The sequence below is a fragment of the Nerophis ophidion genome, linkage group LG28, assembly GCF_033978795.1.
Source record: "Nerophis ophidion isolate RoL-2023_Sa linkage group LG28, RoL_Noph_v1.0, whole genome shotgun sequence".
NCBI lineage: Eukaryota > Metazoa > Chordata > Actinopteri > Syngnathiformes > Syngnathidae > Nerophis > Nerophis ophidion.
Genome location: NC_084638.1, coordinates 10114687 through 10138746, shown reverse-complemented (window position 1 = coordinate 10138746; position 24060 = coordinate 10114687). Strand labels below are relative to the sequence as shown.

The 24060-nt window shown below is 41.2% G+C and overlaps 1 protein-coding gene across 1 annotated transcript in view; it reads left to right on the top strand.

Moving 5' to 3' along the window:
- Positions 1-24060, top strand: part of carmil3 (capping protein regulator and myosin 1 linker 3) — a 253752-nt gene that overhangs the window by 1793 nt on the left and 227899 nt on the right. Inside the window, exon 2 of the mRNA XM_061890406.1 lies at positions 13511-13605. Coding sequence (XP_061746390.1) covers positions 13511-13605 — 95 coding nt within the window. The remainder of the gene's footprint in view (positions 1-13510; positions 13606-24060) is intronic.

Genomic DNA, 24060 nt, shown 5'->3' with positions numbered 1-24060 from the left:
TGCCTATAAAGCGCTCTAAAACTTCCAAATTCTTGTTTTTATTGCATTCTAAAGCATAAACAAATGATAGCAAAAGTCAGCTAGCGATGGAGTTGCTCTTTTCCGCCTATAAAGTGCTCTAAAACATCCAAATTATTGTATTTATGCATTCTAAAGCGTAAACAAACGATAGCAAAAGTCAGCTAACGACGGAAATGCTCTTTTCTGCCTTTGAAGCGCTCTAAAACATCCAAATTCTTGTTTTTGTGCATTCTAAAGCATAAACAAACGATAGCAAAAGTCAGCTAATGACAGAGTTGCTCTTTTCTGCCGATAAAGTGCTCTAAAACATCCAAATTATTGTATTTATGCATTCTAAAGCATAAACAAACGATAGAAAAAGCCAGCTAACGATGTAGTTGCTCTTTTCTGCCTATAAAGCACTCTAAAACATCCAAATTATCGTATTTATATATTCTAAAGCATAAACAAACGATAACAAAAGTCAGCTAACGACAGAGTTGCTCTTTTCCGCCTATAAAGCGCTCTAAAACATCCAAATTCTTGTTTTTATTGCATTCTAAAGCATAAACGATAGCAAAAGTCAGCTAACGACGGAGTTACTCTTTTCCGCCTTTTAAGCACTCTAAAACATCCAAATTCTTGTTTTTGTGCATTCTAAAGCATAAACAAATGATAGCAAACGTCAGCTAACAATGGAGTTGCTCTTTTCTGCCTTTGAAGCGCTCTAAGACATCCAAATTCTTGTTTTTATGCATTCTAAAGCATAAACAGACTATAGCAAAAGTCAGCTAACGACAGAGTTGCTCTTCTCTGCCTATAAAGCGCTCTAAAACATCCAAATTCTTGTTTTTATTGTATTCTAAAGCATAAACAAACAATAGCAAAAATCAGCTAACGACAGAGTTGCTCTTTTCTGCCTATAAATCGCTCTAAGACATCCAAATTCTTGTTTTTATGCATTCCAAAGCGTAAACAAACGATAGAAAAAGTCAGCTAACAATGGAGTTGCTCGTCCATCCATTCATTTTTTACCGCTTGTCCATTTCTTGCCTATAAAGCGCTCTAAAACATGCAAATTCTTATTTTTATGCATTGTAAAGCGTAAATAACATCATAATTCTTGTTTTTATTGCATTCTAAAGCGTAAACAAATGATAGCAAAAGTCAGCTAACAATGGAGTTGCTCGTCCATACATTCATTTTCAACCGCTTGTCCTTTTCTGCCTATAAAGCACTCTAAAACATTCAATTTATTGTATGTATGTATTCTAAAACGTAAACAAACGATAGCAAAAGTCAGCTAACGACAGAGTTGCTCTTTTCTGCCTATAAAGTGCTCTAAAACATCCAAATTCTTGTATTCATGCAATCTAAAACGTAAACAAACTATAGCAAAGGTCAGCTAACAACAGAGTTGCTCTTTTCTGCCCATAAAGCGCTCAGAAACATCCAAATTCTTGTTTTTATTGCATTCTAAAGCATAAACAAACGATAGCAAAAGACAGCTAACAAGGGAGTTGCTCTTTCATCCATCCATTTTCTACCGCTTGTCCTTTTCTGCCTGTAACGCGCTCTAAAACATCCAAAGTCTTGTTTTTATTGCATTCTAAAGCGTAAACAAACGATAGCAAAAGTCAGCTAACGACAGAGTTGCTCTTTTCTGCCTATAAAGCGCTCTAAAACATTTGAATTCTTGTTGTTGTGCATTCTAAAGCATAACCAAAGGATAGCAAAAGTCAGATAACAATGGAGTTGCTGTCCCATCCGTCCAATTCCTACCGCTTGTCCTTTTCTGCCTAAAAAACGCTCTAAAACATCCAAATTATTGTATGTATGCATTCTAAAACGTAAACAAATCATAGCAAAAGTCAGCTAATCACGGAGTTGCTCTATTCCGCCTTTGGAGCGTTCTAAAGCATCCAAATTCTTATTTTTATTGCATTCTAAAGCATAAACAAACGATAGCAAAAGTCAGCTAACGACAGAGTTGCTCTTTTCTGCCTATGAAGCGCTCTAAAACATCCAAATTATTGTTTTTAGCGCATTCTAAAGCATAAACAAACGATAGCAAAAGTCAGCTAACGACAGAGTTAATCTTTTCTGCCTATAAAGCGCTCTAAAACATCAAAATTCTTGTATTTATGCAATCTAAAACTTAAACAAACTATAGCAATGGTCAGCTACCAACAGAGTTGCTCTTTTCTGCCCATTAAGCACTCAAAAACATCCAAATTCTTGTTTTTATTGCATTCTAAAGCGTAAACAAACGATTGCAAAAGTCAGCTAACAAGAGAGTTGCTCTTTCATCCATCCATTTCCTACCACTTTTCCTTTTCTTGCCTATAAAGCGCTCTAAAACATCCAAATTCTTGTTTTTGTGCATTGTAAAGCATAAACAAGCGATAGCAAAAGTCAGCTAACGACGGAGTTGCTCTTTTCCGCCTTTGAAGCACTCTAAAAAATTTGAATTCTTGTTTTTGTGCATTCTAAAGCATAAACAAACGATAGCAAAAGTCAGCTAACGACAGAGTTGCTCTTGTCTGCCTATAAAGCGCTCTAAAACATCCAAATTATTGTTTTTAGCGCATTCTAAAGCATAAACAAACGATAGCAAAAGTCAGCTAACGACGGAGTTGCTCTTTTCCGCCTTTGAAGCACTCTAAAAAATTTGAATTCTTGTTTTTGTGCATTCTAAAGCATAAACAAACGATAGCAAAAGTCAGCTAACGACAGAGGTGCTCTTGTCTGCCTATAAAGCGCTCTAAAACATAAAAATTCTTGTTTTTGTGCATTCTAAAACATAAACAAACAATAGCAAAAGTCAGCTAACCACGGAGTTGCTCTTTTCTGCCCATAAAGTGCTCTAAAATATTTGAATTCTTGTTTTTTGCATTCTAAAACATAAACAAAGGATAACAATAGTCAGCTAACAATGGAGTTGCTCTTTCATCCATCCATTTCCTACCGCTTGTCCTTTTCTGCCTATAAAGCGCTCTAAAACATCCAAATTCTTGTTTTTATGCATTCTAAAGCATAAACAAACGATAGCAAAAGTCAGCTAACCACGGAGTTGCTCTTTCATCCATCCATTTCCTACCGCTTGTCCTTTTCTGCCTATAAAGCGCTCTAAAACATCCAAATTCTTGTTTTTATGCATTCTAAAGCATAAACAAACAGTAGCAAAAGTCAGCTAACGACAGAGTTGCTCTTTTCTGCTTATAAAGAGCTCAAAAACATCCAAATCCTTGTTTTTATTGCATTCTAAAGCATAAACAAACAATAGCAGAAGTCAGCTAACGACAGAGTTGCTCTTTTCTTCCTATAAAGCGCTCTAAAACATCCAAATTATTTTTATTGCATTCTAAAGCATAAACAAACGATAGCAAAAGTCAGCTAACGACAGAGTTGCTCTTTTCTGCCTATAAAGCGCTCTAAAACATCCAAATTCTTGTATGTATGCATTCTAAAACGTAAATAAATCATAGCAAAAGTCAGCTAATCACGGAGTTGCTCTATTCCGCCTTTGGAGCGTTCTAAAGCATCCAAATTCTTATTTTTATTGCATTCTAAAGCATAAACAAACGATAGCAAAAGTCAGCTAACGACAGAGTTAATCTTTTCTGCCTATAAAGCGCTCTAAAACATCCAAATTCTTGTATTTATGCAATCTAAAACGTAAACAAACTATAGCAATGGTCAGCTAACAACAGAGTTGCTCTTTTCTGCCCATTAAGCACTCAAAAACATCCAAATTCTTGTTTTTATTGCATTCTAAAGCGTAAACAAACGATTGCAAAAGTCAGCTAACAAGAGAGTTGCTCTTTCATCCATCCATTTCCTACTACTTGTCCTTTTCTTGCCTATAAAGCGCTTTAAAACATCCAAATTCTTGTTTTTGTGCATTGTAAAGCATAAACAAGCGATAGCAAAAGTCAGCTAACGACGGAGTTGCTCTTTTCCGCCTGTAAAACGCTTTAAAACATCCGCATTCTTGTTTTTATTGCATTCTAAAGCACAAACGATAGCAAAAGTCAGCTAACGACGGAGTTTCTCTTTTCTGCGTATAAAGCGCTCTAAAACATCCAAATTCTTGTTTTTAGCGCATTCTAAAGCATAAACAAACGATAGCAAAAGTCAGCTAATGACAGAGTTGCTCTTTTCTGCCTATAAAGCGCTCTAAAACATCCAAATTCTTGTTTTTATTGCATTCTAAAGAGTAAACAAATGATAGCAAAAGTCAGCTAGCGATGGAGTTGCTCTTTTCCGCCTTTGAAGCGTTCTAAAACATCCAAATTCTTGTTTTTGTTTATTCTAAAGCATAAAATAAAACGATAGCAAAAGTAAGCTAACGACAGAGTTGCTCTTTTCTGCCTATAAAGCGCTCTAAAATATCCAAATTCTTGTTTTTATTGCATTCTAAAGCGTAAATCAACGATAGCAAAAGTCAGCTAACAAGGGAGTTGCTCTTTCATCCATCCATTTCATACCGCTTGTCCTCTTCTTGCCCATAAAGCGCTCTAAAACATCCAAATTCTTTTTTATGCATTCTAAAGCATAAAAAACAATAGCAAAAGTCAGCAAACAATGAAGTTGCTCTTCCATCCATTCAGTTTTTTACCGCTTGTCCATTTTTTGCCTATAAAGCCCACTAAAACATCCAAATTTTTGTTTTTGTGAATTCTAAATCGTAAACAAACGATAGCAAAAGTCAGCTAACAATGAAGTTGTCATTTTTCTGCCAATAAAGCGCTCTAAAACATCCAAATTCTTGTTTTTATGCATTCTAAAGCGTAAACAAACGATAGCAAAAGTCAGCTAACAGAGTTGCAATTTCATCCATCCTTTTTACCGCTTGTCCTTTTCCTGCCTATAAAGCGCTCTAAAACATCCAAATTCTTGTTTTATGCATTCTAATGCGTAAACAAACAATAGCAAAAGTCAGCTAATAATAAAGTTGCTTGTCCATCCATTCATATCCTACCGCTTGTCCTTTTCTGCCTATAAAACGCTTTAAAACATCCAAATTTGTGTTTTTTTATGCTTTCTGAATCTTAAACAAACGATAGCAAGAGTCAGCTAACAATGGAGTTGCTCTTTCATCCATTTCCTACCGCTTGTCCTTTTCATACCTATAAAGCGCTCTAAAACATCCAAATCTGTGTTTTTATGCATTCTAAATCTTAAATTAACGATAGCAAGAGTCAGCTAACAATCGAGTTGCTCTTCCATCCATCTATTTTCTACCACTTTTTCTTTTTTTGCCCATAAAGCGCTCTAAAACATCCAAATTCTTGTGTTTATGCATTCTAATGCGTAAACAAACAATAGCAAAAGTCAACTAATAATAAAGTTGCTCGTTCATCCATTCATTTTCTACCGCTTGTCCATTTTTTGCATATAAAACGCTTTAAAACATCCAAATTTGTGTTTTTTCATGCATTGTAAAGCGTAAATAACATCCACATTTTTTTATGCATTCTAAATCTTAAACAAACGATAGCAAGTCAGCTAACAATGGATTTGCTCTTTCATCCATCCATTTCCTACCGCTTGTCCTTTTCCGACCTATAAAGTGCTCTAAAACATCCAAATCTGTGTTTTCATGCATTCTAAATCTTAAATTAACGATAGCAAGAGTCAGCTAACAATGAAGTTGCTCTTCCATCCATCTATTTTATACCACTTTTCCTTTTTTTGCCTATAAAGCGCTCTAAAACATCCAAATTCTTGTGTTTATGCATTCTAAAGCGTAAACAAACGATAGCAAAAGTCAGCTAACAACAGAGTTACTCTTTTTTGCCTATAAAGCCCTCCAAAACATCCAAATTATTGTTTTTACACATTCTAAAGCGTAAAGAGACAAAAGCAAAATTCAGCTAACAATGGAGTTGCTCTTCCATCCATCCATTTTTCTACCGCTTGTCCATTTTCTCCCTATAAAATCTCTAAAACATCCAAATTCATGTTTTTATCCATTCTAAAGCGTAAACAAACGATAGCAAAAGTCAGCTAATGACGGAGTTGCTCTTTTCTGCCTATAAAGCGCTCGAAAACATCCAAATTCCTGTTTTTATGCATTCTAAAGAGTAAACAAATGTTAGCAAAAGTCAGCCAACAATGGAGTTGCTCTTCTATCCGTTCTTTTTCTACCGCTTGTCCATTTTCTGCCTATAAAGCGCTCTAAAACATCCAAATTCTTGTTTTTATGCATTCTAAATCGTAAACAAATGATAGTAAAAGTCAGCTAACAATGGAGTTGCTCTTCCATCCATCCATTTTCAACTGCTTGTCCTTTTCTGCCTATAAAGCGCTCTAAAACATCCACATTTTTGTGTTTATGCATTGTAAAGCATAAACAAAGGATAGCAAAAGTCAGCTAGCAACGATGTTGCTCTTCCATCCATCCATTTTCTACCGCTTGTCCTTTTCTGCCTAAAAAGCGCTCGAAAACATCCAAATTCTTGTTTTATTGCATTCTAGAGAGTAAAACAATGTTAGCAAAAGTCGGCCGACAATGGAGTTGCTCTTCCATCCATCCTTTTTCTACCGCTTGTCCATTTTCTGCCAATAAAGCGCTCTAAAACATCCAAATTCATGTTTGTTTTAATGTATTCTAAAGAGTGAAAAAATAATAGCAAAAGTCAGCTAATAATGGAGTTGCTCATCCATCGATCCATTTTCTACCGCTTGTCCATTTTCTGCCTATAGATCCCACTAAAACCTCCAAATTCTTGTTTTTATGCATTCTAAATCGTAAACAAAGGATAACAAAAGTCTACTAAAGAAATTATCATTTTTTTGCCTATATAAAGCGCTCTAAAACATTCAAATGTGTTTTCTTATCAATTCTAAATCGTAAACATACGATAGTAAAAGTCAGCTAACAATGGAGTTGCTCTTCCATCCATCCATTTTCAACTGCTTGTCCTTTTCCTGCCTATAAAGCGCTCTAAAACATCCACATTTTTGTCTTCATGCATTGTAAAGCATAAACAAAGGATAGCAAAAGTCAGCTAGCAACGATGTTGCTCTTCCCATCCATTTTCTACCGCTTGTCCTTTTCTGCCTAAAAAGCGCTCTAAAACATCCAAATTCTTGTTTTATGCATTCTAAAGCATAAACAAACAATAGCAAAAGTCAGCTAACAATGGAGCTGCTCTTCCATCCATCCATTTCTACCCCTTGTCCTTTTTCTGCCTCTAAAGCGCTCTTAAACATCCAAATTCTTGTTTTTAGGGATTCTAAAGCGTAAATAAACAATAGCAAAAGTCAGCTAATGACAAAGTTGCTTTTTTTTGTTTATAAAGTGCTCTAAAAAATCCAAATTCTTATTTTTATGCATTCTAAAGCGTAAACAAACGATACCAAAAGTCAGCTAACAATGGAGTTGCTCTTCCATATGTCCATTTTCTGCATATTAAGTTCAGTAAAACATCCACATTTTTGTTTTTTTATTCATTCTAAATCATAAACAAACAATAGCAAAAGTCAGCTAACAATGGAGTTGCTCATCCTTTCATCCATCCATCCATTCATTTTTCTATCGCTTGTCCATTTTCTGCCTATAAAGCCCATTAAAACATCCAAATTCTTGTTTTTATGCATTCTAAATCGTAAACAAAGGATAACAAAAGTCAGCTAACAATGAAGTTGTCATTGTTTTTGCCTATATTAAGCGCTCTAAAACATCCAAATGTGTGTTTTTATAAATTCTAAATCGTAAACAAACGATAGTAAAAGTCAGCTAACAATGGAGTTGCTCTTCCATCCATCCATTTTCAACTGCTTGTCCTTTTCTGCCTATAAAGCGCTCTAAAACATCCATATTTTTGTCTTTATGCATTGTAAAGCATAAACAAAGGATAGCAAAAGTCAGCTAGCAACGATGTTGCTCTTCCCATCCATTTTCTACCGCTTGTCCTTTTCTGCCTATAAAACGCTCTAAAACCTCCAAATTCTTGTTTTTACACATTCTAAAACGTAAACAAACAATAGCAAAAGTCAGTTAACGACGGTGTTGCTCTTTTCTGCCTATAAAGCGCTCTAAAACATTCGAATTCTTGTTTTTATCTATTGTAAAGCGTAAACAAACGATTGCAAAAGTCAGCCAATAATGCAGTCGCTCTACCATCCATCCATTTTTCTACCGCTTGTCCATTTTCTTCCTGTAAAGTGCTCTAAAATATAGAAATTTGTGTTTTTATGCATTCTGAAACGTAAACAAATGATAGCAAAAGTCAGCTAACAATGGAGCTGCTCATCCTTTCATTCATCCATCCATTTTCTACCGCTTGTCCATTTTCTGCCTATAAAGCGCTCTAAAAACCTCCAAATTCCTGTTTTTATGCATTCTAAAGAGTAAACAAATGTTAGCAAAAGTCAGCCAACAATGGAGTTGCTCTTCTATCCTTCCTTTTTCTACCGCTTGTCCATTTTCTGCCTACAAAGCGCTCTTAAACATCCAAATTCTTGTTTTTTTATCGTATTCTAAAGAGTAAAAGAATAATAGCAAAAGTCAGCTAATAATGGAGTTTCTCTTCCATCCATCCATTTCTACCGCTTCTCCATTTTCTCCCTATAAAAATCTCTAAAACATCCAAATACATGTTTTTATCCATTCTAAAGAGTAAACAAATGTTAGCAAAAGTCAGCCAACAATGGAGTTGCTCTTCTATCCTTCCTTTTTCTACCGCTTGTCCATTTTCTGCCTATAAAGAGCTCTTAAACATCCAAATTCTTGTTTTTTTAACGTATTCTAGAGTAAAAGAATAATAGCAAAAGTCAGCTAATAATGGAGTTTCTCTTCCATCCATCCATTTCTACCGCTTCTCCATTTTCTCCCTATAAAAATCTCTAAAACATCCAAATACATGTTTTTATCCATTCTAAAGCGTAAACAAACAATACCAAAAGTCAGCTAATGACGGAGTTGCTCTTTTCTGCCTATAAAGCGCTCGAAAACATCCAAATTCATGTTTTATTGCATTCTAGAGAGTAAAACAATGTTAGCAAAAGTCTGCCAACAATGGAGTTGCTCTTCTATCCATCTTTTTTCTACCGCTTGTCCATTTTCTGCCTATAAAGCGCTCTAAAACATCCAAATTCTTGTTTTATGCATTCTAAAGCATAAACAAACAATAGCAAAAGTCAGCTAACAATGGAGCTGCTCTTCCATCCATCCATTTCTACCCCTTGTCCTTTTTCTGCCTCTAAAGCGCTCTTAAACATCCAAATTCTTGTTTTTAGGGATTCTAAAGCGTAAATAAACAATAGCAAAAGTCAGCTAATGACAAAGTTGCTTTTTTTTTGTTTATAAAGTGCTCTAAAAAATCCAAATTCTTATTTTTATGCATTCTAAAGCGTAAACAAACGATACCAAAAGTCAGCTAGCAATGGAGTTGCTCTTCCATATGTCCATTTTCTGCATATTAAGTTCAGTAAAACATCCACATTTTTGTTTTTTTATCCATTCTAAATCATAAACAAACAATAGCAAAAGTCAGCTAACAATGGAGTTGCTCATCCTTTCATCCATCCATCCATTCATTTTTCTACCGCTTGTCCATTTTCTGCCTATAAAGCCCATTAAAACATCCAAATTCTTGTTTTTATGCATTCTAAATCGTAAACAAAGGATAACAAAAGTCAGCTACTAATGTTGTCATTTTTCTGCCTATAAAGCGCTCTAAAACATCCAAATGTGTGTTTTAATCAATTCTAAATCGTAAACAAACAATAGTAAAAGTCAGCTAACAATGGAGTTGCTCTAAAACATCCAGATTCTTGTTTTGTCATTTTTCTCACATATATATATTTATATATTACATATGGACAAGGAACAAACTCCTCCACACATGTTTAACATCAGTTAATAGATTTTAATGCGACCCCCAAAGGAAAGCGTATTAAAATCTATCAGGACAAAGCAAGCTTTCCATTAGCGGCCCCTTGAGTACACTTAGGGCCGCTATGAAACTAGAAGGGGGGGGGGGGGGGGGGTTGTTCTTCCGAGTGTTTACTTTTGAGCCGCTGGTTTTGTCAACATGAACATGTCCGTTTCAGTCTCTCTGCGCTCCAGTTTGTCCTTTTTTTTCATTTTGTAGATTTCAAAAGAAGCAGGTTGTTTGTTCTGAGGCTAAAAATAGCCCAGATATGAGCGTCCAATTTTGCAAGTCTTTCTACTTTCCGGGACTATTTCAACTGACCACTAATCTCTCAGCTGGTCCGAGCTGCGGCGTCAGCAGCCGCCGTTTTTTTCCAATTTTACTTGCAAATACTTAGTCCTAAATTCTAGACCCGGCACGGCCTTCACGGTCTTCTAGAAGAGCCTCGGTGCTTAAGATCTCATGTGTATTTCCTGAGTTTACGAAAGAGACATGGATGACAGAGTCTGGTGTGGATGAACTTGACTGGCCTGCACAGAGTCCTGACATCAACCCGAACATGCAAAAACTTAGTCCTAAATTCTAGACCCAGAGCGGCCTTCAGGGTCTTATATAAGAGCCTCGGTGCTTAAGTTATCATGTGTATTTCCTGAGTTTACAAAAGAGACATGGATGCCAGAGTCTAATGTGGATGAACTTGACTGGCTTGCACAGAGTCCTGACCTGAACCTGAATATGCAAATGCAAAGTCCGAAATTCTAGACCCAGAGCGGCATTCACATTCTTCTATAAGAGCCTCGGTGCTTAAGTTCTCATGTGTATTTCCTGAGTTTACGAAAAAGACATGGATGACAGAGTCTGGTGTGGATGAACTTGACTGGCCTGCACAGAGTCCTGACCTGAACCCGAACATGCAAATGCAAAGTCCGAAATTCTAGACTCCGAGCGGCCTTCACAGTCTTCTATAAAAGCCTCAGTGCTTCTTGGTATTGATTCTTTGCTAAAAGAGCCTCTGCACAGACAGTATCTATTGGGTATCAAGCCGATACTAAGTACTTAAAGTCTACAATGGTCATAATTTAAGTTCAGGACGTATTTCCAGAGTTTTCAAAAGAGACATGGATGACAGAGTGTAATGTGGATGAACTTGACTGGCCTGCACAGAGTCCTGACATGAACCTAACATGCAAATGCAAAGTCCAAAATTCTAGACCCCGAGCGGCCTTCACGGTCTTCCAAACGAGCTTCGGTGATCCTTGGTATTGATACTTTGCTAAAAGAGTCTCTGCACAGACTTTATTTATTGGGTATCGATCCGATACCAAGTAGTTACAAGGTCATACAATGGTCATAATTTAAGTTCTCATGTGTATTTCCTGAGTTTTCGAAAGAGACATGGATGACAGTCTGGTGTGGATGAACTTGACTGGCCTGCACAGAGTCCTGACCTGAACCCGAACATGCAAATGCTGAAATTCTAGACCCCGAGCGGCCTTCACAGTCTACTAAAAAAGCCTCGGCACTCCTTGGTATTGATTCTCTGCTGACGACCGTCTGCACTGACATTATTTATTTGGTATCGATCCGAAACCAAGTAGGTACAAGGTCATACAATGGTCATAATTTAAGTTCAGGATGTATTTTTTGAGTTTTCGAAAGAGACATGGATGACAGAATCTGGTGTAGATGAACTTGGCTGGCCTGCACAGAGTCCTAACATGAACCCAAACATGCAAATGCCGAAATACTAGACCCCGAGTGGCCTTCACAGTCTTCTATAAGAGCCTCGGTGCTCCTTGGTATTGATTCTCTGCTGACGACCCTCTGCACCGACATTATTTGAGTATCGATCCGATACCAAGTAGTTACAAGGTCATACAATGGTCATAATTTAAGTTCAGGACGTATTTCCTGAGTTTACGACAGAGACATGGATGACAGAGTCTGGTGTGGATGAACTTGACTGACCTGCACAGAGTCCTGACCTAAACCCAAACATGCAAATGCAAAGTTTTAAATTCTAGACCCCGAGCAGCCTTTGTGGTCTTCTATAAGAGCCTCGGTGCTCCTTGGTATTGATTTTCTGCTGACGACCGTCTGCACAGACATTATTTATTTGGTATCGATCCGAAACCAAGTAGGTACATGGTCATACATTGGTCAGAATTTAAGTTCTCATGCGTCCGGGGATGTATTTACTGAGTTTTCGAAAGAGACATGGATGGCAGAGTCTGGTGTGGATGAACTTGACTGGCCTGCACAGAGTCCTGACAGACATTATTTATTGGGTGTTTTGCAAGCGGAAAAGTGTTCCATGTATGCCCAGATATGATGACATTCGTTTTGAACTATATTGATTTTGAAACCAGAAATTAATTTGGAACTTGGGAAATGGTTAGTTTGAATGTCCAGGATGAGTGGAATGTGTTGAAGCTGGAATGGGTTGAAAAATGTGGGAATTGTGGAAGTTTGAATGGTGAAAATGCACAAAAAAAAAGGAATTATGGGAAATCCGGGAATTTTGCTTTGAGTTTTTGAAGTAGAGCACACAATTCCTGAACAGGCTGAATATGTTGAAGTTGGAACGGTTGGAATCAGATGAAAAATGTGGGAATTGTGGAACTTTAAAGAATGTTCCATTCATTTCAATGGGAATTTCAAAAGGAATTAGAAATTTCGGGAAAAGTGGGATTTTTAAATTTTTTTTTCCATCCATCCATTTTCTACCGCTTATTCCCTTTTGGGGTCGCGGGGGGTGCTGGCGCCTATCTCAGCTACAATCTGGCGGAAGGCGGGGTACACCTTGGACAAGTCGCCAACTCATCGCAGGGCTTTTTTTAATTTATTTTTTTTTAATTGTCCGAACGAGTTAAAATGGTTGGTGTTAAAATGTTTTAAATGTTGAAGTAGTAGCACGTAGAATTCAGAAATGGTTTTACAGAATTCCAGGAATTTTGGGAAAACCGGGAATTTTTCCGGTTCAAAAATCAACTTTGTTTTTTTGTTCTGATTAAGAGACATTTTTTGAAGTTGTAACGATTTCAATCGGATGAAAAATGTGGGTGTTGTGGAACTTTGAAAAATGTCCCTTTCATTTCAATGGGAATTTCATGGAAATTTGGGAATTTTTTGGGAAAATGTTAAAAAAAATGTATTGGTCTGAATGGTTAGTGTTGGAATGTTTCCAAATCGGTCGAGAAATATTGCAGTAGTAACATTTTTAATTGAGAAATGGTGTTACAGATTTCCAGGAATTTCGGGTAAATTGTCAACTTTGTTTGACCTTGTCATGACCCGAGATTTACAATCGCAGAGAAGGGGAAAACCTGACACGGCTTTCTTTGAACTGTTTATGACCGAGTGCAGCAGCTATTTATGACCCCCTTCCCCTTAGAAGCAGCTGCGGCTATGTTGTCAGAAAAATGCCCAAATAAAGGACTGCCCCTCAAAGCGTGGTGAGAGACTGTAAGTGAGTGTTCAGCCCTAAGCGTTTCTCCTCATGAGCAAAATTGACCTGCGTCTCTGCCTGATTCCTTGCTTCTTGTCTCGTTTAATAGATCTTTGAACCTGACAGTGCCTGTTTTACATAATGTTTTCAACACCGCTTTTTCTCCCGCCCGCAGAGAGCATCAGGAAGGTGTTGGACAAGCAGGCCATTAAGTTTGTGCGCGCCATCAAGCAGGACACCAGGAGCGGTAAATCAGAAGACCGGATCCTGGTAAGAGAGCCCGATCAAAGAGTCACTTTCACGGCTATCAAACCGAGCATCGATCCGAGCCATCTTCCTGTGCGAGTTCGATGGATATGAAACGGCTGGAACCCAATCGGGGGGGGTTCCTAATTGAGACAAACGGAATAGGAGGAAACAAAGTCAGGGATTAGGCACGACAGACGCGTCGGGATTCGGGGCTTAGGGCGGACGGCGCCTAAGCAGAGTGAAGTGGACACCGTGTCATGGCCTACTGAGTCCCGGCGCAGACTTTATTAGATGTGGCAGGGTGGCCTTAATGCCGCGGGCGCGGCGCCAGTCTGACATTGCAGGGTTGTACGCTACGCCGGTACTGGTATGGTATCACGGTACCAATGAATCAAAAACGACACTACGAAAAGTACCGGTTAGCTACCGTATTTCCTTGCATTGCCGCCGGGTATATAATATGCGCCTTCAATACTTTTAAATCGCATTAAGAGCTATTCAGTGGGATTTAAAGTCCAAGCTATTGAATATGCTAAAAAGAACAGTAAGCAGCTATGTTTTATTTATATACCATAGCTGCGTGTGTCAAGTATGAGTCATTAAATGACTCCCGCCTCCTGGTGGTAGAGGGCGCTAGTGATCCTTCTCGCGACTACTCGGCTGCAGAAGAAGTGACGACAAGCAGCTATGTTTTAATATACCGTAGCTGCGTGTGTCAAATAGGAGTCATTAAATGACTCCCGCCTCCTGGTGGTAGAGAGCGCTAGTGATCCTTCTCGCGACTACTCTGCTGCAGAAGAAGTGACGACAAGCAGCTATCCTTTATTTTTTTCCTCTCGCTCGCACTTTTAACATGGGGGATTACATATCTAAAATAAAACCGTTTTCCAAACTGGACTTTCGATCCAAGCAGGAGGTAATAAAGGAAGATCTCCATGGAGACAGAGAGACTTTTAAAACTGAAGAAAGATAAGGAAGACTTCTGTAAACAAGTTATCGATGCTTTTGATCAGAAGGAGATGCCCATTTATAAGTAAAAGTAAGACCATAATAACGTTTTTTTTAATTAAATGTGCTTTTCATGATGGTATCCTTACATCACACTCAAATTCATAAGCGCAGGCCTAAATTTACCGCATCCCTTAGGTAAATGCCGGAGTGAGAAGAGTTTTTTTTTAAATAATTAGCCCCCCGGCGGCAATTCAAGGAAATATGGTATATATTTCCGAGCATGAGGAGCATGTTCGGCAGCGCACGCGACAAATGGAATATACTCCATATAGAAAATCGTGATATTGGAGTATATGTTCTCACACAGTTGCTTTTAGCTGCGGGCATTAAACTACATGCTCTTCTCACTCGTCCCTGTCTCTGCTTCGCACGGAGACGGAAAACAAGCGCACCTTGTGGAGCAGGTATGTAGCGGCAAGGTGCGAGTGGAAATGCGGGAGAAAAACGATGCGAATCTGCTAAAAAATGAAGGAAGAATAAATAATTCCAAGAACAGCACGGTGGGTTGGCTTCAAGCGGGAAGATGTCGAACAGACAAGTGTAGTATGTTAAGTATGCGGCAAAAGCGTCGCTGCAATAATAGATGGATAGGTCTTTATTGTCATTGCACAAGTACAACAAAACTTTGTTTTCAGCACAAACCCGTTCAAGATGAGACAAACATTACAGGGAGACAAAAAAGGTGTGATACGGGTAAAGAATGGGGGTGGAATCATCATACTGTTGTGATTATATACATCAAAGTGTTCATTCAAGGCTACGGCAAAAATATCCAGATGTACATCGTGTATCGTGACGTGGCACTAAAAATATCCAGATAAGAATAAAAAAGGCCGTATCGCCCAGAGTCAGCTTTTGTAGAGCGGAAACAGCCCCTCTCGCCCAGAAAAGGAGCGCAGCTGCTTCTTCAAAGGAGCTGGCCAAAACGGCTCTTTAAGCCAGCAAACGGGAGTTTACCTTACAGACATAAGGTAAACAAGACTTAAAAAAACCACCAAAAAAACTGCGTAGGAATGTGACAGTGGCGCATAATTCACACCAAAGCATATCCGAAATATTTTATATACAAAAATATTTACGCAACGTTCATATCTGCGGCGTATAGATGGAAAAATATTTTTTTCTACTTAAATTTGAGTGGGTGCGGCATCCATTCATCCATCCATTTTCTACCGCTTATTCCTTTTCGGGGCCGCGGGGGGCGCTGGCGCCTATCTCAGCTACAATCGGGCGGAAGGCGGGGTACACCCTGGACAAGTCGCCACCTCATCGCAGGCATATAGTCCGTAAAATACTATAGTAAGGTATACAGCAGGGGGTGGGGAACCTTTTTGGTTGGGAGAGCCGTGAAAGCCAAATATTTCAAAATGTATTTTCCGTGAGAGCCGTATAATATTTTTTAAACATTGAATACAACTAAATGCGTGCATTTTTTAAGTAAGACCCGTCATGTCTTTCTGGTCACGTTCTGTTTTGTTTTCGACTCCATGAGTTCCCGTTTTTGCACACCCTGTTTTGCTTTCGTTTCCATGACTACCAATCAGTTCACCTGTTTTCACGACTCACGCACCTGATTTACTTGATCTCATGTACCTGTTGTCAATCACCACATCCCCATTAGAGCCTGCAGTTGCCAGGCAGTCAGCCTATGTCATCCATGCTCTTTCTCAGTCCAAGTCAGTTCTTCGTGCCATAGTTTGTAAGTTTTTTATTTTATGTTCATAGTTCTCCCATTGTGCGAGTTTTAGTTTTCATAGCCAAGTTTTTAATCTCCCATGAGAGCGCCTTTTGTTTATACCCTTTTGTTTTTGTAATTTTTTGGAGTTAAGATTAAAGATGTCATTTGTTATTCTAAATTTAACCAATAGTAAATATAATACTTCTTACCATTAGTGCGACATCTTGGACAGGTGCGATAGAAAACGGATGATTGGATTAAAAATGCATGAGAATGTTTTATAATTTGAAAGTTTTTTTTAACACTTTTATTACCAGCGAAATTTTTAAGTACTTATCGTGTTAAGCAATGTCAGCTAAGATTTATTTGAGAGCCAGATGCAGTCATCAAAAGAGCCACATCTGGCTTTAGAGCCATAGGTTCCCTACCCCTGGAGTACAGGTACAAATTTAGCACTGCGACACTAATGAATCATATTGGGTCGGTACTATACCACCTCTTAAAAAGTACCAATCCCCATGTTATATTCAGAAACTCAGGAAATACAGAATATTGCCACCTATCTTGACTCACATCCCTAACTCGTAGGGTTCAATATGATTCAGGTTATTATAGCTCTTACTCTTCTGGGATGGCTGTCCACAAGGTTGCGGAGTGTGTTTTTATGGGAATTGTCGACCGTTCTTCCAAAAGCGCATTGGTGAGGTCACACACTGATGTTGGTGGAAAAGTCTCCGTTCTAATTCATCCCAAAAGGTGTTCTATCAGGTTCAGGTCAGGACTCTGTGCAGGCCAGTCAAGTTCATCCACGACTTTATGGACCTTGGTTTGTGCACTGGTGCACTGTCATGTTGGTTTGGTTATCCTGTAACATTGGACGGTCCTTTCACTGGAATTTTGGGGGCCAAGCCCAATTCCTGGAAAACAACCCCAAAGCATAATTCCTCCTCCACCAAATTTCACAAAATGCAGTCCGAAATGTACCATTCTCCTGGCAACTTCCAAACCAAGACTCGTCCATCAGATTGCCGGATGGAAATGAGTTATTAGGTCACCTGATTCTGATCATTTGGACGGGTGGTCTAGAATTTCGGACTTCTCACTTGCATGTTCGGGTCCAGGTCAGGACTCTGTGCAGGTCAGTCAAGTTCATCCACACCAGACTCTGTCATCCATGTCTTTATGGACCTTGCTTTGGTGTACAGTCATGTTGGTTAGGTTATCCTGTACCATTGGACGGTCCTTTCACTGGAATTTAGGGGCCAAGCCCAATTCCTGGAAAACAACCCCACAGCATAATTCCTCCTCCACCAAATTTCACAAAATGCAGTCCGAAATGTACCATTCTCCTGGAGACCTCCAAACCCAGACTGGTCCACCATATTGCCAGATGGAAATGCGTGATTAGGTCACCTGATTCTGATCATTTGGACGGGTGGTCTAGAATTTCGGACTTCTCAGTTGCATGTTCGGGTTCAGGTCAGGACTCTGTGCAGGCCAGTCAAGTCCATCCACACCAGACTCTGTCATCCATGTCTTTATGGACCTTGCTTTGGTGCACAGTCATGTTGGTTTGGTTATCCTGTACCAATGGACGGTCCTTTCACTGGAATTTTGGGGGCCAAGCCCAATTCCTGGAAAACAACCCCACAGCATAATTCCTCCTCCACCAAATTTCACAAAATGCAATCCGAAATGTACCATTCTCCTGGTGACCTCCAAACCCAGACTGGTCCACCATATTGCCTGATGGAAATGTGTGATTAGGACATGTGATTCTGATCATTTGGACGGGTGGTCTAGAATTTTGGACTTCTCACTTGCATGTTCGGGTTCAGGTCAGGACTCTGTGCAGGTCAGTCAAGTTCATCCACACCAGACTCTGTCATCCATGTCTTTATGGACCTTGCTTTGGTGCACAGTCATGTTGGTTTGGTTATCCTGTACCATTTGACGGTCCTTTCACTGGAATTTAGGGGCCAAGCCCAATTCCTGGAAAACAACCCCACAGCATAATTCCTCCTCTACCAAATTTCACAAAATGCAGTCCGAAATGTACCATTCTCCTGGAGACCTCCAAACCCAGACTCGTCCATCAGATTACCGGATGGAAATTAGTTATTAGGTCACCTGATTCTGATCATTTGGACGGGTTCAGGTCAGGACTCTGTGCAGGCCAGTCAATTTCATCCACACCAGACTCTGTCATCCATGTCTCTTTCGAAAACTCAGGAAATACGTCCCCGGATACATGAGAACTATAAATGATAAACCAATATATGACCCTGTAACTACTTGGTATCGTATCGATCCGATAGCAGAGAATCAGTACCAAGGGGCACCGAAGCTTTTTATAGAAGACCATGAAGGCCGCTCGGGGTGTAGAATTTTGGGCTTTACATTTGCATGTTCGGGTTCATGTCAGGACTCTGTGCAGGCCAGTCAAGTTCGTCCACACCAGACTCTGTCATCCATATTTCTTTCGCCGGACACATGAGAACTTAATTCATGACCAAATGTATGACCTTGACACTATTTTATGTAAGGACTAAATTGCAATAACAAACATATATTTAATATAACCTAATATTTGTTGTTAGAATAAATGCCATTTTGTTTTTGGTGCCCTTTATTTGGAAAAGTATCAAGACGAGCCTACGCTTTGACAAATGAAGACTTAGTCCGCCGCGTTAGCAACCGAGGACAGGATTGTGGTGGCAGCGTTGCTTGTTTACACGCCAGGCGAAGGCGGAACAAGACGAGCTAATAAGTGCATTGCGTCCAATAATTACTTTCTGCACCCCCCCCCCCCCCCCCGTCCCCTCTCTTTGTTTCCCCTCCCGCTCCCTTCTTTGTCCGTCAGTGCAATCTTCCTCGTCCTCGTCACGCGGGTCACCCCCTCTCCTCCCCCGTCATGTCTGTCACTTCACCTCCCGCCCCCAGTCTTTAATCCAACCTATAAAAAGTACCCAGCCCCTTTTTTTTTTCCATCGAAGGCAATTTAATTGAGACAAAGCTACAGACTATGGGAGACCGGGCTTTCTGCTCGGCCGCTCCCAGTCTGTGGAACGCTCTCCCCGACCACCTGAGGACACCACAGACTGTGAATGCTTTTAAAAAAGGCTTAAAAACCCTTCTTTAAAAAAAAAAAAGCCTTTTTCAATCCAATCCACTTTATTTATATAGCACATTTAAACAACAATAACGTTTCCAAAGTGCTGCACAGCCATGTTAAAAACAATTTTATGCTCCACCAATGACTGAATAAAACAAAAAATAAATACAAATAAAAGCAATAAAAACAATATAAAAACAAATATGATTAAAAACTATTTTAAAGGGTAAAATCAATTCAAACAGTAAAATAAAAATAAAAATGTGTAAAAAACACAGAGGACAGAGGACCACACAACTCACGTAGTTTTAAAAGCCAAAGAATAAAAGTGGGTCTTAAGACGAGACTTAAAACACTTTTATAGATATGCATGCTGTTTCTAGTTCTATACTGTATTTATTTTTATTATCTTTTTATTATCATTATTGCTATTACTTTTTTCTACACTGTGGCACTTTGAGGTTGTGTTATTTTGCAAATAAAATCTATTATTATTGTAATTAGTTTCAAGACTATTTTTATTATTATTATAATTTTTTTTAACATTATCTCTATGGGGAAGGAGCCTGAGCTAGTGCGCGAGGTAGAGAAGTTCCGGCTGGATATAGTCGGACTCACCTCGACGCACAGCAAGGGCTCTGGAACCAGTTCTCTCGAGAGGGACTGGACCCTCTTCCACTCTGGCGTTGCCGGCAGTGAGAGGCGACGGGCTGGGGTGGCAATTCTGGTTGCCCCCCGGCTCAAAGCCTGTACGTTTGAGTTCAACCCAGTGGACGAGAGGGTAGCTTCCCTTCGCCTTCGGGTGGGGGGACGGGTCCTGACTGTTGTTTGTGCTTACGCACCAAACAGCAGTTCAGAATACCCACCCTTTTTGGGTACACTCGAGGGAGTACTGGAAAGTGCTCCTCCGGGTGATTCCCTTGTCCTACTGGGAGACTTCAACGCTCATGTTGGCAACGACAGTGAAACCTGGAGAGGCGTGATTGGGAAGAATGGTCGCCCGGATCTAAACCCGAGTGGTGTTTTGTTATTGGACTTTTGTGCTCGTCACAGTTTGTCGATAACAAACACCATGTTCAAACATAAGGGTGTCCATATGTGCACTTGGCACCAGGACACCCTAGGCCGCAGTTCCATGATCGACTTTGTAGTTGTGTCATCGGATTTGCGGCCTTATGTTTTGGACACTCGGGTGAAGAGAGGGGCGGAGCTTTCTACCGATCACCACCTGGTGGTGAGTTGGCTGCGATGGTGGGGGAGGATGCCGGACAGACCTGGCAGGCCCAAGCGCATTGTGAGGGTCTGCTGGGAACGTCTGGCAGAGTCTCCTGTCAGAGAGAGTTTCAATTCACACCTCCGGGAGAACTTTGAACATGTCACGAGGGAGGTGCGGGACATTGAGTCCGAGTGGACCATGTTCCGAACCTCTATTGTCGAGGCGGCTGATTGGAGCTGTGGCCGCAAGGTTGTTGGTGCCTGTCGTGGCGGTAATCCCAGAACCCGTTGGTGGACACCAGCAGTGAGGGATGCCGTCAAGCTGAAGAAGGAGTCCTATCGGGTTCTTTTGGCTCATAGGACTCCGGAGGCAGTGGACGGGTACCGACGGGCCAAGCGGTGTGCAGCTTTAGCGGTCGCGGAGGCAAAAACTCGGACATGGGAAGAGTTCGGGGAAGCCATGGAAAACGACTTCCGGACGGCTTCGAAGCGATTCTGGACCACCATACGGCGCCTCAGGAAGGGGAAGCAGTGCACTATCAACACCGTGTATGGTGCGGATGGTGTTCTGCTGACTTCGACTGCGGATGTTGTGGATCGGTGGAGGGAATACTTCGAAGACCTCCTCAATCCCACCAACACGTCTTTCTTTGAGGAAGCGGTGCCTGGGGAATCTGTAGTGGACTCTCCTATTTCTGGGGCTGAGGTCGCTGAGGTAGTTAAAAAGCTCCTCGGCGGCAAGGCCCCGGGGGTGGATGAGATCCGCCCGGAGTTCCTTAAGGCTCTGGATGCTGTGGGGCTGTCTTGGTTGACAAGACTCTGCAGCATCGCGTGGACATCAGGGGCGGTACCTCTGGATTGGCAGACCGGGGTGGTGGTCCCTCTCTTTAAGAAGGGGGACCGGAGGGTGTGTTCCAACTATCGTGGGATCACACTCCTCAGCCTTCCCGGTAAGGTTTATTCAGGTGTACTGGAGAGGAGGCTTCGCCGGATAGTCGAACCTCGGATTCAGGAGGAACAGTGTGGTTTTCGTCCTGGTCGTGGAACTGTGGACCAGCTCTATACTCTCGGCAGGGTTCTTGAGGGTGCATGGGAGTTTGCCCAACCAGTCTACATGTGCTTCGTGGACTTGGAGAAGGCATTCGACCGTGTCCCTCGGGAAGTCCTGTGGGGAGTGCTCAGAGAGTATGGGGTATCGGAATGTCTTATTGTGGCAGTCCGCTCCCTGTATGATCAGTGCCAGAGCTTGGTCCGCATTGCCGGCAGTAAGTCGGACACGTTTCCAGTGAAGGTTGGACTCCGCCAAGGCTGTCCTCTGTCACCGATTCTGTTCATAACTTTTATGGACAGAATTTCTAGGCGCAGTCAAGGCGTTGAGGGGTTCCGGTTTGGTGGCCACGGGATTAGGTCTCTGCTTTTTGCAGATGATGTAGTCCTGATGGCTTCATCTGGCCGGGATCTTCAGCTCTCACTGGATCGGTTCGCAGCCGAGTGTGAAGCGACCGGAATGAGAATCAGCACCTCCAAGTCCGAGTCCATGGTTCTCGCCCGGAAAAGGGTGGAGTGCCATCTCCGGGTTGGGGAGGAGACCCTGCCCCAAGTGGAGGAGTTCAAGTACCTAGGAGTCTTGTTCACGAGTGGGGGAAGAGTGGATCGTGAGATCGACAGGCGGATCGGTGCGGCGTCTTCAGTAATGCGGACGTTGTATCGATCCGTTGTGGTGAAGAAGGAGCTGAGCCGGAAGGCAAAGCTCTCAATTTACCGGTCGATCTACGTTCCCATCCTCACCTATGGTCATGAGCTTTGGGTCATGACCGAAAGGATAAGATCACGGGTACAAGCGGCCGAAATGAGTTTCCTCCGCCGGGTGGCGGGGCTCTCCCTTAGAGATAGGGTGAGAAGCTCTGCCATCCGGGAGGAGCTCAACGTAAAGCCGCTGCTCCTCCACATCGAGAGGAGCCAGATGAGGTGGTTCGGGGATCTGGTCAGGATGCCACCCGAACGCCTCCCTAGGGATGTGTTTAGGGCACGTCCAGCTGGTAGGAGGCCACGGGGAAGACCCAGGACACGTTGGAAAGACTATGTCTCCCGGCTGGCCTGGGAACGCCTCGGGATCCCCCGGGAAGAGCTAGACGAAGTGGCTGGAGATAGGGAAGTCTGGGCTTCCCTGCTTAGGCTGCTGCCCCCGCGACCCGACCTCGGATAAGCGGAAGATGATGGATGGATGGATGGATTATCTCTATGGGCCTCAAAAATGTTTAAAAAAAACATTTTTGAGGGCTGACATGCACAGCTGATTAAAAAAAACATTTTTGAGGGCTGACATGCTCTGCTGAAATGCGGCCAATTTTGTGTGCGCTAATGAAAAAAAAATGGTGCGATCGCAGCCCTATGTGCTGTGTGGTATGACCGCCTAAATAAAGTTCTTGTCTCTCGTGCATTTTTGATGGTTATTATACGGTGAGTTTAAATGTTGGTCGGTTAGAGCTCTGACTACTGTTTACTAAACGAGGCAAAATTTTGCAAAAAAGAAAAACAACTTAACGAGTATATTACGTAATCGAATTACTCGAGGAATCGTTTCAGTTTTCGTAGTTTTAGTAGGTATTTGGACAGAATTAGGGTATTGATGACTTTGTCTGGTATTTGTCCAGTTCCTTGATACAAGTACTCCGGCTTCCTTCGGTCCATGTAGTCTGTTCTCCATATTCTGCCCTCTGGAGATTTTCTGGTTCCAGCTGTCTAAGTGTGTTGACTGTACCAGCCATCACACAGCTACAGTAAGGTTGACCCCCTCCCCCAACACCCCCAGAGTCCCCCAGCTTTTTTCAGACAAAGATAGGACCGTCAAACCCAGGGCATGTTTCCATCACGCACATGCCTGTATATGTTCTTGTCGCCCCCCCCCCCCCCCAAAAAAACTTGCCCGCGATCCTCTCCCCCGTTACGAGGTCGCCCTATTTAAAGGATTAGAGCCCAACTCTGGAAAACAAAGCATCTTCAAAGGCGGAGGGGGGAGGTGGTGGAGGCGCTACATACAGGCAAAGGATGGAATCTCTGATGAGCTGTGATGGCCCAATTGTTGATTCGGTTCTTCCGCCACTTATTTCTCCCGATCGGTTGCTCTGTTTTTTTTTTATATAGTTCTGGCTCCGTTGCGCCTACCTAACAACGGGGCCGTTACCGCCCGTGTTGTTCACTGATGAGCCCTTTCTCTGCCACGACAGTGCTCAAATTTGCAGTGCAAATTCTAAAATTACCACAAAATTACAATTGGCAACACTAATTTAGGGTTGTACATTTTGAGAAAATCTGTTTTCAGGACACAAGCTTGAGATTTATACGGATAACGTACTAGCTTTATACAAAAAAAAAAAACACCTAACATAATAATAAAACCGAATGTATGTCGAATTAATAACAAGGGAACCGGTGGTGTCCAATATTTTGAGCCAAC